Genomic DNA, 1,565 nt, shown 5'->3' on the forward strand with positions numbered 1-1,565 from the left:
ATATATATATATATATAGAGGCAGATTGAATCCTATAGTAAACTTACAATGAGTCTGAGAATAGTGTAATCTGATTCATGACAATGTGTTCAGCTTTTCGCACGACCAAAGTGAACTTTGAGTTGTGCAAACTCAGAAGAAACAGTAGTAGTACCAGGCCCAGTAATTTATACATACCTATTACCAAGCTTTTTGTGAAGTCTCACAATGGTTTCTTCTTCCTCATCACTAAAATTCCCTCTTTTCACATCTGGCCTTAGGTAGTTCAGCCATCTCAGTCTGCAACTCTTTCCACACCTTGCAAGACCTAAAACTCAGCATGGTTAGAGCTACAAATCCAGCATGACTCAGAGACAGTAGAAAATCCCTTAGGTATTATTTTTGCGTGTGTACTATATAGTGTGTGTTTGTAAATGTATATATGTATGTGTATATATATAAAATATGAAACAAATGAAGTTTGAAACTAGTGAACCCAGAAACACTTGAATATTACTCAAATAACTTCACCATCAATTAGGTCCGATGATGGATTATGGACTAGTGTGTATACAATGACAACAATCAAGTTTGAACTTAAAAACTCGTGAAATTATTAGAGCTATGTATCTGAAGGAGACTGATTGAGCTTAGGTATATGCATATACTGTTAACATCATATGTTAACATCATATGTTAACATCAGATATCTTGGCTTAAGAAATAATTACAGATGAAACCATACATATAATTTATTTGCAGAAGAAAAAACAACAGGTGGCTTCAAGACTAATTGATAGAGTTTTTTGGGTGTTCAAAATAAAACGAGAAGTTTGAGCTTAAAAACTCTCGAAAATTTTGGCAAATGACTTCACCATTAGGTCAACAATAGTGGATAGAAGAAAGTATAAAACGTAATTTTAAAGTAGTAGGAATGCATGTACCTGCATACTTGGGGAGCAGGCGCCAATTCCAGTGGCCATACCTGGTAACATAAGCGATCAACTTCTTGTCTTCCTCCTGTGTCCATGATCCTTTTTTGAGACCATTTTTGTCGCAACAAGGGGTTCTCACCATGTCTGCAGGGTGTAACTGTTTGTTTCCAATATGCTTGTGGCTGTGTCTATGGTTTTCCTGATCTTCAACTTAAACCTAAGACTGGGAAACAGAAGAAGTGACGGACAAAGACTTAGTTTACTATTTTCTTCGCTTCTCACCAAAATATCTGGAGTCTAGTCTTTTCTCCTGTCCCATATAGCAGCGTTCACAAGTGAACGTGTTGCACGTAATGATATAAAACCGACTGGAAGCTATGGAAGGAAAAAATGAAAGGATGGAAAGTAATTAGGAGTAAGGAAATTATAATTATTATTAATATTAATATTGTTATTATTATAATTATAAAATTAAAATAATTTTTATAATTTTATTGTGAATAGTTTTTATTTGTTTTTTCTTTTGTAATTAAAAATAGTTATGCTTTAAAAATTTAAAATAAAAAATTGATTAAATTTAAAAAATCGGTCACTTAAAAAATAAAATTGATAAAATAAATATTTTAATTTAAACCAAATATTTCTTTAAAG

At 32.3% G+C, this 1,565-nt stretch overlaps 1 protein-coding gene across 1 annotated transcript; it reads right to left on the reverse strand.

Moving 5' to 3' along the window:
- Window positions 1-24: 24 nt before the first annotated feature.
- Window positions 25-1,295, reverse strand: LOC106755033 (transcription factor MYB4-like). Its single transcript, XM_014637131.2, has 2 exons — window positions 924-1,295; window positions 25-307 (listed from the first exon to the last, which is right to left on the reverse strand). Exons 1-2 carry the CDS (start codon window positions 1,054-1,056, stop codon window positions 168-170), a joined length of 273 nt encoding a protein of 90 aa, XP_014492617.2. The 5' UTR covers window positions 1,057-1,295; the 3' UTR covers window positions 25-167.
- Between the last annotated feature and the right edge of the window lie 270 nt (window positions 1,296-1,565).

The sequence above is a fragment of the Vigna radiata genome, unplaced genomic scaffold (assembly GCF_000741045.1).
Source record: "Vigna radiata var. radiata cultivar VC1973A unplaced genomic scaffold, Vradiata_ver6 scaffold_1668, whole genome shotgun sequence".
In the NCBI taxonomy this organism is placed as follows: domain Eukaryota; kingdom Viridiplantae; phylum Streptophyta; class Magnoliopsida; order Fabales; family Fabaceae; genus Vigna; species Vigna radiata.